Consider the following 17955-nt stretch of genomic DNA (forward strand, 5'->3'; position numbering starts at 1 on the left):
CACTCTTTCACTTCTAAAATACATATTGGTTTAGCTCGATACCAAAACAAAAGATAAAGATAGCATTGAGATAAGAAAATAAAGATAATATATAGATAAAAAATAAATATAAGACAAGACAAGAAGTGTATTTGGTTTAACTTTCTCCCTTACTCCTTCACTTATAAGATGCATAATGGTTTAGCTCGATATCAAAACAAAAGATAACGATAGCATTGAGATAAGAAAATAAAGATAATATATAGATAAAAAATAAATATAAGACAAGACAAGAAGAGTATTTGGTTTAACTTTCTCCCTTACTCCTTCACTTATAAGATGCATAATGGTTTAGCTCGATATCAAAACAAAAGATAAAGATAGCATAAAGATAAAAAATAAAGATAATATATAGATAAAAAATAAATATAAGACAAGACAAGAAGAGTATTTGGTTTAACTTTCTCCCTTACTCCTTCACTTCTAAAATACATATTGGCTTAGCTCGATATCAAAACAAAAGATAAAGATAGCATAAAGATAAAAAATAAAGATAATATATAGATAAAAAATAAATATAAGACAAGACAACAGGAGTATTTGGTTTAACTTTCTCCCTTACTCCTTCACTTATAAGATGCATAACGGTTTAGCTCGATATCAAAACAAAAGATAAAGATAGCATTGAGATAAGAAAATAAAGATAATATATAGATAAAAAATAAATATAAGACAAGACAAGAAGTGTATTTGGTTTAACTTTCTCCCTTACTCCTTCACTTATAAGATGCATAACGGTTTAGCTCGATATCAAAACAAAAGATAACGATAGCATTGAGATAAGAAAATAAAGATAATATATAGATAAAAAATAAATATAAGACAAGACAAGAAGAGTATTTGGTTTAACTTTCTCCCTTACTCTTTCACTTCTAAAATACATAATGGTTTAGCTCGATATCAAAACAAAAGATAAAAATAGCAAATCAATGGTAAAAGATCTGACTGGGGATGTGTTACGAGTGGGGTCCCACAAGGTTCGGTATTAGGTCCACTTTTGTTTATTATTTATATCAATGACTTAGATACAGGAATTAGTAGTGATGTTAGTAAATTTGCAGATGATACCAAGATCGGTAGAGTAATTGAGTCGGATCAGGACGCTAGTATTCTCCAAGGTGAACTCAACAGATTATATGACTGGGCGGATAAATGGCAGATGGAGTTCAATGTAGGGAAGTGCAGTATTCTGAGTGTAGGTAGGAACAACCCCTCACATAACTATTGCTTAAATGACACTCTCATAAGTAGGTCTGGGTGCGAGAGGGATTTAGGGGTCTTAGTGAGCTCTGATCTCCGTCCAAGGGCACAATGCATTCAAGCTAGAAATCGAGCTAATAGGGTACTGGGATTTATTTCAAGGAGCGTAAGCAACAGAAGCCCCGAAGTCTTCCTCAAACTATATTTAGCATTAGTTAGACCTCATCTTGACTATGCGGTTCAGTTCTGGTCACCTTACTATAGAATGGATATCAAAATGTTAGAATCGGTGCAGAGGAGAATGACTAAGATGATTCAGGGGTTGAGAAACTTGCCATACGAGGGAAGACTTAAACAGTTAAACTTGCATTCTCTAGAAAGGCGAAGGGTGCGTGGAGACATGATCGAGGTTTATAAATGGATGAAGGGCTTTAATAAGGGAGACATTCATAAGGTTTTGTTGGTAAGAGAATCGGGTAGGACACGAAGTAACGGATTTAAACTGGATAAATTCAGATTCAACAGGGACATAGGCAAAAATTGGTTTACTAACAGGGTGGTGGATGAGTGGAATAGGCTTAGCAGCCGTGTGGTGAGTGCCAATACAATTGTCACATTCAAAAATAGACTAGATAAATTCATGGACAGCGATATTAGGTGGGGTTAGATACACGGGAGCTTAGGGTCAAAGGAGCTGCCTCGTACAGGCCTACCGGCCTCTTGTAGACTCCTGCGTTCTTATGTTCTTATGTTCTTATAAAGATATAAATAAAGATAATTAAAGATATGAAATAATAAAAGGAAAACAAGACAACAGGAGCATTTAGTTTAACTTTTCCCTTACTCCTTCCTTTATAAAATACTGAAAAAAATATAAGAATGAAATAAAGATAAAAAAATAAAAATAACAGAAGATGTGAAAAAAAAAGATTAGAGTAAAAAGTCTTCAAAAATGGACGAGAAGGAGAAAGAGATCAAGAGTATTTATATTTATTATTTTACGATACCCAAAAAAAGGATAAAGATAAATAAAGATAACAGAAGAGATAAAAAAATATATATAAAGCAAAACAGTCTTGTAATATGGGCGATAAGGAGAAAGGGAACAAGAGTATTTAGTTTTATTATTTTACGATACCAAAAAAAAAGGATAAAGATAAATAAAGATAACAGAAGAGATAAAAAAAAAGATAGAGCAAAACAGTCTTATAATATGGGCGATAAGGAGAAAGGGAACAAGAGTATTTAGTTTTATTATTTTACGATACCAGAAAAAAAAAGGATAAAGATAAATAAAGATAACAGAAGAGATAAAAAAAGATAGAGCAAAACAGTCTTATAATATGGGCGATAAGGAGAAAGGGAACAAGAGTATTTAGTTTTGTTTTTTTCGATACCCAAAAAAGCATATAGATAAGATAACAGAAGAGATAAAAATAATAAGCAAAACAGTCTAATAATATAGGCGAGAAGGAGAAACCCAACATCACTAATTATATATATTCTAACATTTTTTCCTTTCTCTCTTTCCCCAGTGTATTTCCGCGCCATTATGCTGACCCGTGACCTCAAGCCGTACGATGACCCGGTGGACGTGTATGTGCTGGTGAGTGACCCGGCTTGACCTCAGTTCCTTCTCCTTACCCGCTGTCTCATGTCATGGTGCTCAGAGTCAACTTTTACTCGCTGTTCCTTGCTCGATGTTCTTTTTTTTTTCCTTGTTTTTTTTTATTTCACTTTCTCTTCTGTATTTTTTTTTTTGTAATTTTGTGTTTTTTTTGTGATTTTTTGCACTCGTATTTTTTTTTACTTTCTCTTCTGTAGTTTTTTTTTGGTAATTTTGTGTTTTTTTGTGATTTTTTGGACTCGTATTTTTTTTTACTTTCTCTTCTGTATTTTTTTTTTGGTAATTTTGTGTTTTTTTTGTGATTTTTTGGACTCGTATTTTTTTTTTTACTTTCTCTTCTGTATTTTTTTTTTGGTAATTTTGTGTTTTTTTGTGATTTTTTGGACTCGTATTTTTTTTTTAACTTTCTCTCCTGTATTTTTTTTTGGTAATTTTGTGTTTTTTTGTGATTTTTTGGACTCGTATTTTTTTTTACTTTCTCTTCTTTACTCTTTTTGGTAATTTTGTGTTTTTTTGTGATTTTTTGGACTCGTATTTTTTTTTACTTTCGCTCCTGTATTTTCTTTGTATTTTTTTTACTAGTATTTTTATCTATCTATTTATTATTGTATCTCTTCGTCTATTTTATTTTTATTTCTATTTATTTTTTCGTGCATGACCTGTTCCTTGCTCAATTTTCTTTTATTTTCCCTTTTTTTCTTTTTTTTTCTCTTCTGTATTTTTTTTAGTATTTTTTTTACTAGTATTTTTATCTATCTATTTTTTGTTATTGTATCTCTTCGTCTATTTTATTTTTATTTGTATTTATTTTCTCGCTGTTCCTTGCTCAATTTTCTTCTATTTATTTCCTTTTTTTTTACCTTCTGTATTTTTTTTTTTAGTAATTTTGTGGGAGTCCCATGTTATTACTCCCAGCTTCTATTTATTTATCTTCTCTGTTTTCTTCTCTCCTCCCTCCTTCTCCTACTCACTATCACTATTATCTCTATTATTTCATCTCTTATTATTATCATCATTAACATCACAATCGTCTTCGTCATTTCTCCGCTGTCATGGCAAGCGTCTTCATCATTATATTACTATGTTTTCCACGGCATGTAGGTTCGTGGCCACAACCTTGAGAAAAAAGTAAACAGAGAAAGAATAAATGATATTGATATTTATCCAACACACACATGCGCTCGGACCCACTCGCACACACACACATGGACACACCACTCACCCCCCCCCCCCCTTCCCCCAAACACACACACACACACACACACACACGTCTCCTCCCTTCCCCCTCACCTCTACCCTCGCATTTTTACACTCCACAGACATTACTTAGGCCGCGGCATGACCAGTGACATCAGCAAGTTCTCTGGCAACGCAAAAACAGGGCGGTTATAATCAGTTCAGACAACGACGCCGCGGTATTACAGGACGAATCTAAACAACCTTACCGAATGGGCCAACAAATGAATGATGCTGTTCAACGTCAACAAGCTCAGCGTCGCAAGTGTAGGAAAAATAACCCCTAAGTAATTATACGTATTAACCCGGTAATTGCGGGGATCATGTTTCTAAGGCCCCTTCCACACGAACGGTTTCTGTGGTTGTGATTGGCGGTAAATCAAGTGGTTGTGATTGGCGGTAAATCAAGTGTTGTGATTGGCGGTAAATGAAGGGGTTGTGATTGGCGGTAAATCAAGTGTTGTGATTGGCGGTAAATGAAGGGGTTGTGATTGGCGGTAAATCAAGTGTTGTGATTGGCGGTAAATCAAGTGTTGTGATTGGCGGTAAATGAAGGGGTTGTGATTGGCGGTAAATGAAGGGGTTGTGATTGGCGGTAAATCAAGTGTTGTGATTGGCGGTAAATCAAGTGTTGTGATTGGCGGTAAATCAAGTGGTTGTGATTGGCGGTAAATCAAGTGTTGTGATTGGCGGTAAATCAAGTGTTGTGATTGGCGGTAAATCAAGTGGTTGTGATTGGCGGTAAATCAAGTGTTGTGATTGGCGGTAAATCAAGTGTTGTGATTGGCGGTAAATGAAGGGGTTGTGATTGGCGGTAAATCAAGGGGTTGTGATTGGCGGTAAATGAAGTGTTGTGATTGGCGGTAAATCAAGGGGTTGTGATTGGCGGTAAATGAAGTGTTGTGATTGGCGGTAAATCAAGGGGTTGTGATTGGCGGTAAATCAAGTGTTGTGATTGGCGGTAAATCAAGTGGTTGTGATTGGCGGTAAATCAAGTGGTTGTGATTGGCGGTAAATCAAGTGTTGTGATTGGCGGTAAATCAAGTGTTGTGATTGGCGGTAAATCAAGTGTTGTGATTGGCGGTAAATCAAGTGTTGTGATTGGCGGTAAATCAAGTGGTTGTGATTGGCGGTAAATCAAGTGGTTGTGATTGGCGGTAAATCAAGTGTTGTGATTGGCGGTAAATGAAGGGGTTGTGATTGGCGGTAAATGAAGGGGTTGTGATTGGCGGTAAATCAAGTGTTGTGATTGGCGGTAAATCAAGTGGTTGTGATTGGCGGTAAATCAAGTGGTTGTGATTGGCGGTAAATCAAGTGGTTGTGATTGGCGGTAAATCAAGTGTTGTGATTGGCGGTAAATCAAGTGGTTGTGATTGGCGGTAAATCAAGTGGTTGTGATTGGCGGTAAATCAAGTGGTTGTGATTGGCGGTAAATCAAGTGTTGTGATTGGCGGTAAATCAAGTGTTGTGATTGGCGGTAAATCAAGTGTTGTGATTGGCGGTAAATCAAGTGTTGTGATTGGCGGTAAATGAAGTGTTGTGATTGGCGGTAAATGAAGTGTTGTGATTGGCGGTAAATCAAGGGGTTGTGATTGGCGGTAAATGAAGTGTTGTGATTGGCGGTAAATCAAGGGGTTGTGATTGGCGGTAAATCAAGTGTTGTGATTGGCGGTAAATCAAGTGGTTGTGATTGACGGTAAATCAAGTGGTTGTGATTGGCGGTAAATCAAGTGTTGTGATTGGCGGTAAATCAAGTGTTGTGATTGGCGGTAAATCAAGTGTTGTGATTGGCGGTAAATGAAGTGGTTGTGATTGGCGGTAAATCAAGTGTTGTGATTGGCGGTAAATCAAGTGTTGTGATTAGCGGTAAATCAAGTGTTGTGATTAGCGGTAAATCAAGTGTTGTGATTGGCGGTAAATCAAGTGGTTGTGATTGGCGGTAAATCAAGTGGTTGCAATCAGCACAACACCAGTTTCAGTATCAGTATTGAGCACAATCTCATGTCCGTGATACCAGGTTATATGAAAGCTAATGTCGTCCTAGTAGGGGAGAAACTACACCCGCAACTTAGAACCAACTCATGTAAATTCAATCGACAACGTGTGGAACGTCCTTCTAAGAGGACAGCAGCTCCCACGCATCGCTAACGTGTTGAAACTTTTGATGCGTGCGTGCTTATCTATCCATCTCTATCTATCTATCTATTTATCTGTTTATCTCTGTCTACCTCTTTATCTATCTATCTACCTATCTCTCTTGTGCAAGTGTGTAATTAACCATGGCCTGCTCATGTGCTGGACCTGCGATCGCTAGTCAGGACCTTTCAGGAGGCAACGACTTCGGTAGGCGATGTAAGGGTGCCGCGGGGACCTTACACACACAACATAGTCTACCTTGCTCAGGAGGCGGCAATAACCTCTCCTTGTCAGCGGGGAAAAGCAAGTAAAGAGGTATATGCAAAAAATAATAAAGAATATCAGGGAAAAAAAACAAGAAAGGGAGGATGGAAAGAATAGCGAAGAGGATGAATGAAAGCAGAGAGAAGAGGAGTAGGAGGAGTATAAGGACACGAGGCCTTGGCGAAAGCTCTTTTGAATACGAGAACGTCAATCTTGGACACCCATTCCGGGCAGCTGTACTTGACTGATTGTTATGTTATGTTTACCGTAGTGTGTATGTGTGTGTGTGTGTGTGTGTGTGTGTGTGTGTGTGTGTGTGTGTGTGTGTGTGTGTGTGTGTGTGTGTTTATATTTGCTTGTTCGTCCATTGGTGTGGAGAAACGAGCGCATGTTACAGGTAAACTTTTGACATAGGGGAAATTGAAGATACTCGACATTGAAAATACTACAGAAAAACTATATAGACGAAAGAATGAGCGTTTAAGAAATACGGCGTGTCAGCCAAAGTCCAGTTAATGACGTGTTTTTGTTTGTGTTTACTATATCAAAGCGGATACTATCGTTGCGTCTTAGTTCAAGGGGATACGAATATAGGCAGAAATAGAGCGAGAAATGAAAGACGGAAATAAATAGAAAGAAAAAATAGAGTGAACTGAATAGATGAAGAAATGCTTTTGAAAACTCGTGTGTGAAAAGTGTTTGGGCTGAGAAAATAAAAAAAATAAAGAATAAATAAAATAAGACGAGTTGTACAGCTAAAGACAGATAGATTGATAGATAGATAGATAGATAGATATAGATAGATGAATAGATAGAGATAGATAGATAGAGATAGAGATAGATAGATAGATAGAGAATGATAGATAGATAGAGAGAGAGAGAGAGAGAGAGAGAGAGAGAGAGAGAGAGAGAGAGAGAGAGAGAGAGAGAGAGAGAGAGAGAGAGAGAGAGAGAGAGAGAGAGAGAGAGAGAGAGAGAGAGAGAGAGAGAGAGAGAGAGAGAGAGAGATGATTGACATTTCACAAAGTCGCCGAGGGTTTTGCATACAACAAGGCAGAAGACTCTTTAAATGTCCGTCTAAATGAATACCAGTGCGTGCTGTGCGTTCGTATTTTTTTATATTTCATCTCGAGTCGTTTTCTGTCTTAAAATGCCTGTTTGGTTGTATGTTTGCTTGCCTATCTGTCTATGTCTTTGTTTAATGTGTCGGTTTATATTGATGTAAGTTTTCTTGGTCTTTGTGTTGTCTGCTTGTGTTCTTCTTCCGTCTATGTTTTTCAGTTTCATTCATGCGGAGTCTTAAGCCCCGTTCACACTGTGCCGACTCTGGGCCACGACTACCCACGACTCTAGGGTACACGAGGTCTTGGGTGTCGATGTGAAAGGGTCGGGCATGTCTTGAAAGAGGTCTTGAGACTGTTGCCGAATGCTGCGCCGACGTCGTGACGGGAGTCTGGAGTCGTGAGGGTTAGCACGACGACACCAAGACCCCAATAAAACCTCCCCCCCTTCTTGGAGCGTGGGAACCAACTTGTCAAATGGAAAAGTCGCTGGGTTGTCGTGGCCCAGAGTCGGCATTGTGTGAACGGGGCCACTCGGCGGTGACTGAAAAATCCCAGCCAACCCACGACCTCCTGGATTCGACGCCATCACGCTCTCTCACTATCCTCGTGGTGCACTTCCCTTCCCTCTCTCCTAGCTCTCTCCTCTTTCTCCTTTCCGCTCTCGACCTTTGTGGATTTGAACTCTCTCTCCTGCCTGTTCGTAAGCTTCTGATTTGTGTATTCTTTGCCTTCATGCAGCCTTGAGAGAAGAGAATAGAGCTTGTAGACGAACGACAGCCAGCCACCCAGCCAGCCATTTCCTTTCTCCTTTCTCTCTCTCTCTCTCTCTCTCTCTCTCTCTCTCTCTCTCTCTCTCTCTCTCTCTCTCTCTCTCTCTCTCCTTCAATCCTTCCTTCCCCATTCCTTCCTTCCTTCCTTCCTTCCTTCCTTCTTTCCTTCCCTCCTTCTTTCTTTCTGTCCTTCCTTCTTTCCTTCCCTCCTTCCTTTCTTCCTTCCTTCCTTCCTTCCATCCTTCCTTCCTTCCTTCCATCCTTCCTTCCTTTCTTCCTTTCTTTCTTTCTTTCTTTCTTTCTTTTTCTTCCTTCTTTCTTTTTCCTTCTTTCTTTCTGTCTTTCTTTTTTCTTCATTCATTCATTCACTCATTCATTCATTCATTCATTCATTCATTCAGTCAGTCAGTCAGTCAGTCAGTCAGTCAGTCAGTCAGTCTTTCTTGTTTTTCTTTCTCTCCTCCTTATTTATCTCTCCTACTGACACTCACAAACAGATACCAAAGGAAATACTACGAAATTGGTATACTGTCTGTGATACTGTCAAGGTTAGGTGCAATGACTAAATTATACATAGGTCCATATTCTCAAACATTTCGGGACTCACACATCCACATAAGGCTTTCGTTGAGGCTCTGAGTATTTCCTTGGGTAGATATATGAACCTTGTGGTAGTCTGGCAAGGCTTCTAAAGCGTGAACGTGGAAAACACTTGAGAACCCGACGAATCTCCTTTTGTGGCCTTAGGAGATAGCTGTTGTGGGAGCCGAAAATCATCTGAGAATATCCGCCTTGTAGTCACACTCGTTCTTCTCCCACTCCTCCTCCTCCTCTTCGTTGTCCACTTACCATGAACGTGACAACCACTTATGAGAACTTAACTAATCTCCTTTGTGGTCTTTGGATATAGCTGTTGTGGGAGCCGAGAACGTCTGATAATACGCGCCTTGGTAGTCACACTCGTCCCTCTCCCACGCCTTCTCCTCCTCTTCGTTGTCCACTTACCATGAACTTGACAACCACTTATGAGAACTTGACTAATCTCCTTTGTGGTCTTTGGATATAGCTGTTGTGGGAGGCAAAAGCATATAAGAATACGCGCCTTGTAGTCACACTCGTTTTTCTCCCACGCCTTCTCCTCCTCTTCGTTGTCCACTTACCATGAACTTGACAAACACTTATGAGAACTTGACTAATCTCCCTTATGGCTTTTGGAAATAATGTTGAGAGCCGAAAGCGTCTGATAATATGGACCTTCCTATCCTCATCCTTCTCACTCCTCTTCCTCCTCTTCGTTGCCATGTTACACTCTGAACGAGAAGACACTCATTGGAACCTGAATACTCTCCCTTTTGACCTTTGGGAAATAGATGTTGAGAGCCGAAAGCGTCTGATTATATGGACCTTCCTATCCTCATCCTTCTCACTCCTCTTCCTCCTCTTCGTCCGCTTCTTTGCTATGTTACTCTGAAAATACGGGCCATAGCGTATCTGACCGAGATTTAACCGATGAAATTAGGAAGAGGAGGACAAGGTCGAAGCAGGAGGAAGAGGAAGAGGAGGGAGAGGGGGAAGAGAAGGAGGAGCATTGCATCTGAACGCTGAACAGATTGATGTGTCGTGTAGGACGCGTCGCCGAGTGAATCTATGAGGACCGAACGTCAAGTGAGTGAGCCGCTGAGGAGCCATGAGTCAGGCCGCACACGTCCCGCCAAGGTGAAGGCGCCCATCTCTGAGCCTATCCTTCGCCGGGTCGCCGCCAGAGGGATGCCGCGCAGGTTCGTCTCAGCGCGCGCGACTGAAGCTCCGGAAATATAAATGGTGGCGTGTGGCGGATCTTGTTGCCTCCTGGACTGGTGGTGGAGATTTGTTTTGTTGTGTGTTTTATTCTTTCTTTCTTTTCTTCATTTGTGAGTGCGGAGATTGCCGAGAGATTGGACGATTATGTAAGGTATCTCTCTCTCTTTCTTTTCTCTCTCTCTCTCTCTCTCTCTCTCTCTCTCTCTCTCTCTCTCTGGTTATCTATCTATCTATCCATCTGTCTATCTATATTCATCTATCAATCTGTATATATTTATCTATCTATATGTATTTATCTATATCTATCCATCTGTCTATCTATATCTATCTACATCTATCCACGCCTCTATCTATCTATCCATCTATCACCGTCTGAGCTGGATAGGTGTCCAATATCGATATAACCTCTGAGTCAACATTCACTGTGTATAAATAGGCGTGAACCCATCTATCTATCCATAAACCTACGAGTATGATCAGGCTTTCAACGGGGCCGGGCCAGACGGAGAGCATCCCAGATAATTGCCACACTTTCAACTTGGATCAGCCGAAAATGTTTAACTGTACAACCCCGGGAGAGATAAACTGGAGCATAGGAGTGTCAGAACGGCCACTTGTTTGAGGTTGTGGGTTGACCAGCGCCGCCATTTGAAGAACCTCAGTGGATTACGTTAAAAAGCATCAAAATAACACGCAGCTTGGTGAGTCGGCTGTATTTAATTAACCATGTAAATGAAAAGGTTGTGGATTCATTTTACAGTAACAGTAAAAGCTTCAAGGGGAAAAAGATATAGAAAAAACCCCGCTAAGCTTATAAATAGCATAAACAGACAGTTGTTGATGCATTTTACAGTAACAGAAAAAGCTTTAAGGAGAAAAAGATATAGAAAACCCCGCAAAGCTTATAAATAGCATAAAAAGACGGTTGTTGATGCATTTTACAGTAATAGAAAAAGCTTTAAGGGGAAAAGGATATAGAAAACCCCGCTAAGCTTGTAAATAGCATAAACAGACAGTTGTTGATGCATTTTACAGTAATAGAAAAAGCTTTGAGAGAGAAGGAGAGAAGGAGGAGTTCCGTATAAGAAGGAAGAGGAAGACGAAAAGGACAAGGAAGAAGAGGAGGAAGATGAGAAGGAGTAAGAATAATAATATGAAAAGGTTGAAGGAAGGAAGGAAGAAAGGAAGGAAGGAATTAAAGGGAAAAAATAGAGAAAAGCCCCTTAAGCCTTTATATACATGGAAGACATCTCAAGTAATCAGAAGAGAGGGTCACATTCGGCTAGTGAGCTGTCTTGATGCTCTCTTGTTGAAAAGTTATTATGAGTCGTAATACAAGACGTATCGCCGCCCAAGAACACATATTTGACAAGGCTTTCGTAGGAGTTGTGGGCATTTCCAGGGGTAGTTTTATGACCCTGGTGGTAGTGTGAGTCTTCTTCTGTACCCTGAACCTGAAGAAACACTCATTAGAACCCGACTGAACCCCTCTTTGACCTTTAGAAATAGGTGATGTGAGAAGCGAATGTCTTATAATACCAACCATTAAGTCGTAGGCAGGTAATATATTCTAGGGAAGGCTGCCGCAGAATTTACCAGCGAAGAGGATATTTTTTTTTGCAACAAAGGAGACAGCTCAAGGGCACACAAAAAGGAAACAATAATAATAAAAAGCCCGCTACTCGCTGCCCAGAAAGAAAGATGTTAGTTGATTCTCCCATAAGACACACAGTGAATTAGAGCATAAGGATAAAAGTGAATATCTGTAAATGTGCAGTGATCTATCTTTTTATCTGTCTATTAATTTCTTTGTTTTTCGCTGTATTTAGAATTTCAGTGGTCTGTCTATACGTAAATCTTATATGTTATTTCTTTTCATAGATATACCATTTTTTTTTCTTTATCCTTCATTCTTTATATCCTTCATCTCTCGTCTTTTTACTTGTCCACCTATTAATTTCTCTGTTTTTTTGCTTTATTTAGAATTTCAGTGGTCTGTCTATACGAAAATCTTATATGTTATTTATTTTCATAGATATACCATTTTTTTTCTTTATCCTTCATTCTTTATATCCTTCATCTCTCATATTTTTACTTGTACACCTATTAATTTCTCTGTTTTTTTGCTTTATTTAGAACTTCAGTGGTCTATATATACGAAAATCTTCTTATATGTTATTTCCCTTCGTAGATATACCATATTTTTCCTATATCCTTCAATCTTTACTCTCTATCAACTTGCATTCCGGCTAATACGACTACACCCATCGTTTTTATTTCAGTGGTCTATATATACGAAAATCTTCTTATATGTTATTTCCCTTCGTAGACATACCATTTTTTTTCCTATATCCTTCATTCTTTACTCTCTATTAACTTGCATTCCAGCTAATACGTCTACAACCATCGTTTTTATTTAAGCGGTCTGTATGCGAAAATCTTCATATATGTTCTTTCCCTTCGTAGACATACCATATTTTTCCTATATCCTTCATTCTTCACTCCCTATTAACTTGCATTCCGGCTAATACGTCTACACCCATCGTTTTTATTTCAGTGGTCTATATATACGAAAATCTTCATATATGTTCTTTCCATTCATAGACATACCATATTTTTCCTATATCCTTCATTCTTTACTCCCTATTAACTTGCATTCCAGCTAATACGTCTACACCCATCATTTTCATTCTTTCACGTGTTTTGGCTGTCATATTTAGCCTCTATCGGTAAAGGAGGAACCATTAAGCTTTATCAACGTGTTTATCTGCCTACTTATTTATGGATACATTTGCCAAACAACACATGGATAACGTCTCCCATTAAAACATTTATAGATTTTCACGGACGGGAACTTGCTGGTGGAGGTGTGTTTTCCGTATACAAATGGACAATGCAAATGGTAACTTGTTTTATTTATTTATTTATTTTTTTTTACGTCTACGCCTATAGCGCCGCTTGAGGGGGCTGGATGGTAGTCGTTCCCAGCCCGTATTGGCGCAGGCAGGTGTTTACAGTGGCGCCATCTTCTCTATAGGTACGTTGTCGATTACACTTGACCGCTAAGCCATCAAAGAACAATTGGTCAGTGTAAGACTTCACACTTCAGCTGCGCCGGCTATTAAGATTGACCGCTACGTCCCCGGAGTTGTTATTCAATTATGCAGCACTTAGCCTCCCGCCCGCTGCTTGGTGGCTCCTGTCAAGACTCCCTTCCTAGTAGGGCTGCAGAACGCCGGCACCGAGAATGTCAATGCAGGGCCATACATCAATTTTTATTTCTCTCTCTCTCTCTCTCTCTCTCTCTCTCTCTCTCTCTCTCTCTCTCTCTCTCTCTCTCTCTCTCTCAATTAATCTGTTTATCTATCTATCCATCTATCTATTCATCTGCTTATCTATCTATATCTGTATTCATCTATCTATCTATCTGTCTATATTCATCCATCATATGTCTCTCTCTCTCTCTCTCTCTCTCTCTCTCTCTCTCTCTCTCTCTCTCTCTCTCTCTCTCTCTCTCTCTCTCTCTCTCTCTCTCTCTCTCTCTCTCTCTCTCTCTCTCTCTCTCTCTCTCTCTCTCTCTCTCTCTCTCTCTCTCTCTCTCTCTCTCTCTCTCTCTCTCTCTCTCTCTCTCTCTCTCTCTCTCTCTCTCTCTCTCTCTCTCTCTCTCTCTCTCTCTCTCTCTCTCTCTCTCTCTCTCTCTCTCTCTCTCTCTCTCTCTCTCTCTCTCTCTCTCTCTCTCTCTCTCTCTCTCTCTCTCTCTCTCTCTCAATCTCTCTCTCTCTCTCTCTCTCTCTCACCGGCCCAGCAGGGGCAAACTTGGAGCAGCACAGGACTCTGCAGGTGCAACTACAACTGAGGGACCCTGGAACACTAACACTATCCCCAGCGGCCTGGTACCCCCGTTCTGGCGTGTGTTTGTGTGTGTGTGTGCATGTGTGTATGTGTGTGTGTGTGTGTGTGTTCTCGTCCTCACCTCGCCGGGCACCATTTTTTTTACAGTAGAGGAAACAGTTCAAGGGTAAAAAAAAAGGAAGCTAATGAAAAAAGCCTGCCACTCACTGTTCCTACAAAAGAGTTAAGAGGAGTGGCCGAAAGATAGGTCAATTTCGGGAGAAGAGGTGACCTTATACAGCATACCGCGGTGTTCCCGGGCAAAAAAAGGAAACTAATGAAAAAAAGCCCGCTACTCAATGCTCCCACAAAAGAGTTAAGAAGAGTGGCCGAAAGATAGGTCAATTTCGGGAGGAGAGGTGACCTTATACAGCATTCCAAGGTGTTCCCGGGCAAAAAAAAGGAAACTATTGAAAAAAAGCCCGCTATTCACTGCTCCCACAAAAGAGTTAAGAGGAGTGCCCAAAAGATAGGTCAATTTCAGGAGGAGAGGTGTGTTGATACAGCATTCCGCGGTGTTCCCGGGCAAAAATAAGGAAGCTATTAAAAAAAAAAAAATCCGCTATTCACTGCTCCCACAAAAGAGTTAAGAAGAGTGGCCGAAAGATAGGTCAATTTCGGGAGGAGAGGTGACCTTATACAGCATTCCGCGGTGTTCTCGGGCAAAAAAAATGAAACTAATGAAAAAAAGCCCGCTACTCAATGCTCCAACAAAAGAGTCAAAAGGAGTGGCCGAAAGATAGGTCAATTTCAGGAGGAGAGGTGACCTTATACAGCATTCCAAGGTGTTCCCGGGCAAAAATAAGGAAACTATTGAAAAAAAAGCCCGCCACTCACTGCTCCTACAAAAGAGTCAAAAGGAGTGGCCGAAAGATAGGTCAATTTCGGGAGGAGAGGTGTCTTTATACAGCATTCCAAGGTGTTCCCGGGCAAAAATAAGAAAACTATTGAAAAAAAAAAACGCTATTCACTGCTCCCACAAAAGAGTCAAGAGGAGTGGCCGAAAGATAGGTCAATTTCGGGAGGAGAGGTGACCTTATACAGCATTCCAAGGTGTTCCCGGGCAAAAATAAGAAAACTATTGAAAAAAAAAAAAGCTATTCACTGCTCCCACAAAAGAGTTAAGATGAGTGGCCGAAAGATAGGTCAATTTCGGGAGGAGAGGTGACCTTATACTCCTACGAAAGCCTTGTCAAATATGTGTGTTTCTTAGACTCAAAGTACAGAGGAAGGGTCACACTACCACCAGGGTCATAAAACTACCCCTGGAAATGCCCACAACTCCTACGAAAGACATTCCGCGGTGTTCCCGGGCAAAAAAAGGAAACTAATGAAAAAAAAGCCCGCTACTCACTGCTCCTACAAAAGAGTCAAAAGGAGTGGCCGAAAGATAGGTCAATTTCGGGAGGAGAGGTGACCTTATACAGCATTCCGCGGTGTTCCCGGCATTAGCATATCTCTCATCTCGCCCGTTGTGTTTCTAAGCAACTTCAGTAAATATTCCGCGGCCCGACACTTTCAAAGGTTGGTATTAAAAGACCCTCTCGCTTCTCACATCACCTATTTTTAAAGGTCAAAGAGGGGGTCAGTCGGGTTCTAATGAGTGTTTCTTCAGGTTCATGGTACAGAGGAAGGGTCAAACTACTACCAGGGTCATGAAACTACCCCTGGAAATGCCCACAACTCCTACGAAAGCTTTGTCAAATATGTGTTTCTTAGACTCAAAGTACAGAACAAGACTCACACTACCACCAGGGTCATGAAACTACCCCTGGAAATGCCCACAACTCCTACGAAAGCCTTGTCAAATATGTGTGTTTCTTAGACTCAAAGTACAGAAGAAGACTCACACTACCATCAGGGTCATAAAACTACCCCTGGAAATGCCCACAACTCGTACGAAAGCTTTGTCAAATATGTGTGTTTCTTAGACTCAAAGTACAGAGGAAGGGTCACACTACCACCAGGGTCATAAAACTACCCCTGGAAATGCCCACAACTCGTACGAAAGCCTTGTCAAATATGTGTTTCTTAGACTCAAAGTACAGAGGAAGACTCACACTACCACCAGGGTCATAAAACTACCCCTGGAAATGCCCACAACTCCTACGAAAGCCTTGTCAAATATGTGTGTTTCTTAGGCTCAAAGTACAGAGGAAGGGTCACACTACCACCAGGGTCATAAAACTACCCCTGGAAATGCCCACAACTCCTACGAAAGCCTTGTCAAATATGTGTGTTTCTTAGGCTCAAAGTACAGAGGAAGGGTCACACTACCACCAGGGTCATCAAACTACCCCTGGAAATGCCCACAACTCCTACGAAAGCCTTGTCAAAAATGTGTGTTTCTTAGACTCAAAGTACAGAGGAAGGGTCACACTACCACCAGGGTCATAAAACTACCCCTGGAAATGCCCACAACTCCTACGAAAGCCTTGTCATATATGTGTTCTTGGGCGGCGAAATGTCTTGCAATACGACGCTTTCACACCCTCCCCGCCCCGCCCTGTGCCAACCTACTTGTGTCTCTGTGTGTCTGTTTGTCTCCCGTTAGTCATTTTGTCTGTTTGGATGTCTGTGTGGATGTCTTTTATACAGTGCTCTTCTCTCGGGTCTGTCTATTTCTATCTGTCTTTCTGTCTGTCTGCCTGTCTCGCTAACATCCTCCTGTTCATTTATACAAGCGAGTCAGTTTATTTCTCCCTCCCTCCCTCCCTCTCTCCCTCCTTCCTTCCTTCCTTCCTTCCTTCCTTCCTTCCTTCCTTCCTTCCTTCCTGTCACTTCGGTTTAATCCTGTACGTGTGTGTGTGTGTGTGTGTGTGTGTGTGTGCGCGCCTGACGACCTCCAGCGGGTATATGTAAGCACAACAAGTGTTTTCTGCATTATTCACTGGCTGTCATCGAGGGTTCACACGCGCGCATGCACACACACACATACATACCCTTACACACACACAAACACACACACACACACACACACACACACACACACACACACACACACACACACACACACACACACACACAAACACAGACCCCCCCCCCCAACACACACACACAAACACAGATCCACCCCCCACACACACACACACAGACCCCCCCCCACACACACACACACAAACACAGATCCTCCACACACACACACACACACAAACACAGATCCCCCACACACACACACCACACATATCCCTTCCGTGGTGTAGTGGTAATCTCTCAGCCTGCCATCTTACCCGACTGAGCTTCTAACTTTTCTGATGCCAAAATTTTCTCCGGTGCCAAGGAAAGGTAACTGTCTCTCCTTCAGCTGGGGGAATAGGGGTGGGGGGGAGGGGGGAGTGCAGTTCGTAAGGTTTCCAGCTGTGCCTATAGATTTTTTTTTTACAGCAAACGAGACAGATCAAGGGCTTAAAAAAAAGAAAACAATAATGAAAAAAATAAACGCGCTATACTTACTGCCCCCAAGATCGATTAAATAAACTACAAATCTCTCTCAGGAAGGATAGGCCTACTGGCTGACGATCACGAGTACAGCCCATGATCATGTTGTCTGTATTTGGATATCAGCGTGTTTGTCTGTCATTTTATATCTATCTGTATCTTTCTATGTTTATCTGTCAGTATATGAATTAAACTACCTATCAGAGGATCGTGAGGATGATTGAGGGTGTACGCGACACCTTGGAGGGGCTGTTTTGGCCAAAATATAGCATTTTGCAAAACTGGGTTAAAAACGTTCTTATACCATCTAGAAATAGTCCCCGAGCAATGTTTTCCTCGTAGTGCAAATTTTAAATGTCTGGCGCGGGTTTAAATGGACCGAGTTAACCTGGTAGCTGCTGGGATCATGCTTCTTAAAGGCCCCTCTAAGCGAGAAAAATGGGAACAAATCATCACTCACACAAACCATTTCATAATATATATCAACGCG

The 17955-nt window shown here is 40.8% G+C and overlaps 1 protein-coding gene across 1 annotated transcript in view; it reads left to right on the plus strand.

Annotated features, from left to right (window-relative positions):
• The first annotated feature begins 2760 nt into the window (after window positions 1-2760).
• LOC126988673 (uncharacterized) overlaps window positions 2761-17955 on the plus strand; it is a 36733-nt gene continuing 21538 nt past the window's right edge. The window contains exon 1 of the mRNA XM_050847028.1: window positions 2761-2845. Within this exon, the coding sequence (XP_050702985.1) occupies window positions 2792-2845 (54 nt within the window). The 5' untranslated portion in view covers window positions 2761-2791. The remainder of the gene's footprint in view (window positions 2846-17955) is intronic.

Source organism: Eriocheir sinensis, chromosome 70 (genome assembly GCF_024679095.1).
Source record: "Eriocheir sinensis breed Jianghai 21 chromosome 70, ASM2467909v1, whole genome shotgun sequence".
Lineage (NCBI taxonomy): Eukaryota > Metazoa > Arthropoda > Malacostraca > Decapoda > Varunidae > Eriocheir > Eriocheir sinensis.